Source organism: Cryptotermes secundus, unplaced genomic scaffold (assembly GCF_002891405.2).
Source record: "Cryptotermes secundus unplaced genomic scaffold, Csec_1.0 scaffold1150, whole genome shotgun sequence".
Classification (NCBI taxonomy): domain Eukaryota; kingdom Metazoa; phylum Arthropoda; class Insecta; order Blattodea; family Kalotermitidae; genus Cryptotermes; species Cryptotermes secundus.
The window spans coordinates 243,397-247,399 of record NW_019718284.1 but is presented as its reverse complement, the minus strand read 5'-3'; the positions used below and the strand labels follow the sequence as shown (position 1 = coordinate 247,399).

The 4,003-nt window shown below is 45.9% G+C and overlaps 1 protein-coding gene and 1 long non-coding RNA gene across 2 annotated transcripts in view; both read left to right on the top strand.

Annotated features, from left to right (window-relative positions):
* The first annotated feature begins 262 nt into the window (after positions 1–262).
* LOC111875680 lies at positions 263–3,962 on the top strand. Its single transcript, XR_004512644.1, has 2 exons — positions 263–685; positions 3,481–3,962. It is a non-coding gene; the product is annotated as an uncharacterized LOC111875680 (long non-coding RNA).
* The window catches only part of LOC117282024, an 11,437-nt gene continuing 8,155 nt past the window's right edge, over positions 722–4,003 (top strand). The window contains exon 1 of the mRNA XM_023872106.2: positions 722–3,480. Coding sequence (XP_023727874.1) covers positions 1,042–3,309 — 2,268 coding nt within the window. The 5' untranslated portion in view covers positions 722–1,041 and the 3' untranslated portion in view covers positions 3,310–3,480. The remainder of the gene's footprint in view (positions 3,481–4,003) is intronic.

Here is a 4,003-nt window from a genome sequence, read left to right as displayed (position 1 = left end):
CCAGTGAGAGTTTGAGGTACTCCCAGTGATAGTTTGGTACATAGTGGGTTCCTTTTTTTTTTGCAGTACTGAATTGTACTTAGTATTATTTACTCATACTGCGTTTTGATTTTCATGACATCATGCCGACGGCCTGGATCCATTCCCTGTCAAAGCAACAAGCCGAACGTCTGGCGAGTGAATTGGGCGTCTCTGTGGACGGGACCTTAGACGACTTGCGGAGGAAATTGAAGGAGAAGTGGAGTTTACTGGAGGTACACCTGCCTTCTCAGTTTACAGCTAAGTCTGAACCGGATATGGATGCTGCGGCATCGGGTGCTAATGTTACTGTAAATGCCGGCATCCCTGGCCAGGTTCCATATGTGCAGGCTAAGATGAGGGGAAGGGTGGTTAATGATTTGGTGAAGAATATCCCGGTGTTGTCCGGTACTGACCCCGAGACCGTGCTGCAGTTCCTCATTCGGGCCCAGGAGGTCTATGACCTGAACCTGGTAGGCGATTTGGAATTTCTGGCACTCTTGGTGGGTAGGACTTCCGGTAGGGTCACTCAGATACTTTATACTAAACATCATATCCTTCCCATCCACGTGGACTAGGCCTACTGGGGATACCACGTAAAAAAAAAACGACGCACGGTCGAGCCGCAAGGCGCGTTGGAATCGAATTTCGAAGGAGTAGAGTCAAGGTATGGAAGGATAACCAAGTATAAAATGTTAGTTAGGAGAGGATAGGCCAAGTATAAAACGGCGGGTGGGATGGGACAGATGATAGACACTTAGGACCTCCTCTTTTATACGATATCAAATATTAACATCCCATCACTTTATTAAAATCTTTCTCCCTCTTATCCCATCCTTTCTTAACCAACCGATGGGATGTAGTCACTTATACAAAAGCTTTCACGACGGGATGTCGTGCACGCATTATTCCTCTTAAGTGCCGATAACCCAAACTGAACTTAAGCACGCGCAACCGATAATCCGCGACCTCGAGATAACAATTTCATACATATAACAGCCAACACAATCCTTCACCACCATTATGTCTCAACATACAGCTTGCGTTCACTTCAGAGCATTCTGTAACTGCCACGAGTGCTGGCTGTACTCTGCACAGTGTCCTACAAGTGATCTCTGCGCTCAACACATCTACCAGCAGATACTCGACGGAGTATTATTCAACATAAAGGACGAGTGGGAGGAAGAAGAGGAACGCCCAGAGAACCTACTCTTAGAACTTCAAAACCAACATCCAACTGGCCCTCCTCGGGTAAGCGTTATCCGACACACCAATGACACTAATACGGACCAACCAGACTACACAAAAAACATCCTGGCCAGCTTTCACCACCCCGACCGGGAAAACCATACATCTACCTCCCCGGAGATACTTCCTCTTCAGAACGACGGAAACGCCGATATCCCCAACAGCCCTATCCATGTACTCGGACTACATCAACGACAACCATCAACTGATCTCGGCTCCCGAACCCCTATCAACCCTAACATCACATCTTCAACTATTCGAAGTCCTCAACTCTCACCAACCGACACCAACATACATCCTTTGTCTCACGAACACGTCATCCAGAATACTCAGGCAGAAAATATTCTCGAGAGCGATGGATGTGCTTCAAATAAAACCCACGACAACGATGATCCAGGAAGAGAACGACAAACAACCTCCAATCGCATACGACACGCCATTCGGAGACGATGTGATATCAGCCCTTCTGATGTCAAAAGAGCAAAAACATCACCTACAAAAAGAACAACAAATGTCAACACAGGACATCCAGGACCTTCAACTTTGACTTCTCTTTCAACACCACCGTCCAGCGATACTTCCTCATTCGTTGGATCAGACCATCACGACGGAAGCGATTCCTCAAATAATTCATCATCCTACACCTTCATCCCCCACCGCCGTACATTCGACGCCCTCCCCCCAACAACACGCCGATCCCCATCCTTCGCAGCGTTTGACCACGGGGACCACATTCACATCATCTTCACCGTCAACCACTCCAACAACTCCTCCCGCCACCTCACAACCATCCTTAAATTCCTTAAGGTCAACTTTGAGGGAATTGCAGAGGCTCATTCGTCTCTACAACTCATCCGATACATCACCCGATTCATTTCGTATCTCATCCGCAAGGGTCTCGGAACATTCTATAAATATGGATCTCGAGTTATCCCCATCCTGAAACCACTCACCGACGCCCTACTCCACTATGATACTACCGACCAACCATCCACATCACACCTCGCCTGCGAACAGTACGTCGAACAAAAAAAGCAGGCATCCAAAGAAACCGTCACACAAAGAACCTTCTCCAATGATTATATCAGTTCCCTCATCACCGAAAACAAAATTACATCCTATGAATCCTTTCAAAGAACACTTCCCACCGAAACCAAAATCCAACTACTCAAACAGCTCGGCTATGTCGGGCAAAACATCATTAAAACTCTGATCAAGATCCATACTATCGAGGCCCTTCAAACCATCAAAACCAAGCACTATTATCAGCTCATCGCAGACTCATTTGACCTCTCCTTGGTCCAACATCCTAACGTCACGTGGTTAACCCGCCTTTTCGCATCAAACGCTATCCCGATCGAAGAATTCTTCGCAAAATTTCTCATCATACATTCCACCAACATCACTAAAATCAATACTTTCGTTATTCAAGGTCCCACAAACACGGGCAAATCGCTCATCCTCAACCTTCTCCTGTCAGACACCAAACCCACGAGGATCGCCAGAGAAAGAGACAAGTCGAACTTCCACCTCGATCAACTCCCCAACAGCACGGCCGTCCTATTCGAAGAGCCCATCATTGACCAGACCACCATCGGAACTTGGAAACTTCTGTTGGAGGGATCGCCCATCCCTACCGACATGAAGCATTCCGACAAGGAAATCATCTACCGGTTACCCGTTTTCATCTCTACAAATCAACCAATATGGAATTGGGTTTCCGCCGATGACGTCTCTCCACTCAAACAGCGGCTCTTCCAATATGATATAACCACTCAAATATCGAGCTTCGTCGACAGAACTGGAACCATCCCTCAGCCTCCATCAATAATCACCAAGCACGACCTATACGCTCTTTTCCTGCACCATCTACAACACATCCACGACGAGTATATTTCACTTCTCGCTTCCCTTCCCATCTCCGAGACTTCTAAGCCATATTCGAACGCGCAATTCGATAAACTTCAGCAACTTCAAATCCAGCTCTTGTTACAGGATTCACCCGACGTTGTTTCAAGAGCTGGAGAAATCAAAGATGCATGAACCCCAAGAAGACAGACCATCCAAACGCATGAAACCATCTTCGATTGCAGCTCACGGCCAAACAACACACCAGGTCGAACAGGATGGATATGGCAAACACATGCATCCCACTACATCTACTGTTCCCATTCCCATCAAGACTACACACGTCCACGGAGGAGTAGAGTCAAGGTATGGAAGGATAACCAAGTATAAAATGTTAGTTAGGAGAGGATAGGCCAAGTATAAAACGGCGGGTGGGATGTGTAACCGTTCCACTGCCAAGAAGCCTACTTGTAATTTCAATGTAATTTAATTTATTAATTTAGTGTTTGATTGTTGAATGCAAAGAACAAGTATGGAGACATAGGTCTGTTCTTACATGTAGAGGAGTTAGCGTCCTTCTCATACATGAACAATAGGCCAGGAAGAGGCTTGTAAACCTTTAGAAATATTACGCGAAAAAGTAACTGCAAGAAATCTTTTAGTTAAGGCAATAAAATTTTACTGGTACAAGCTATAACTTTGGAAAGCGAGATGTTAAATAGCCCAAGCAACGCTTCGCAATCTATCAAATTCTGACAGGATACCGTTAGAAGTCAGAATGCCAAGAAGCCTTGCAATGAGGAAAAAGATTGGCGGAATACGTAATTCGGATGCTCCAGATTTTTAAACCTAGCCAATCACTAAATTTTGAGGGTGTGACAGAGCCGAG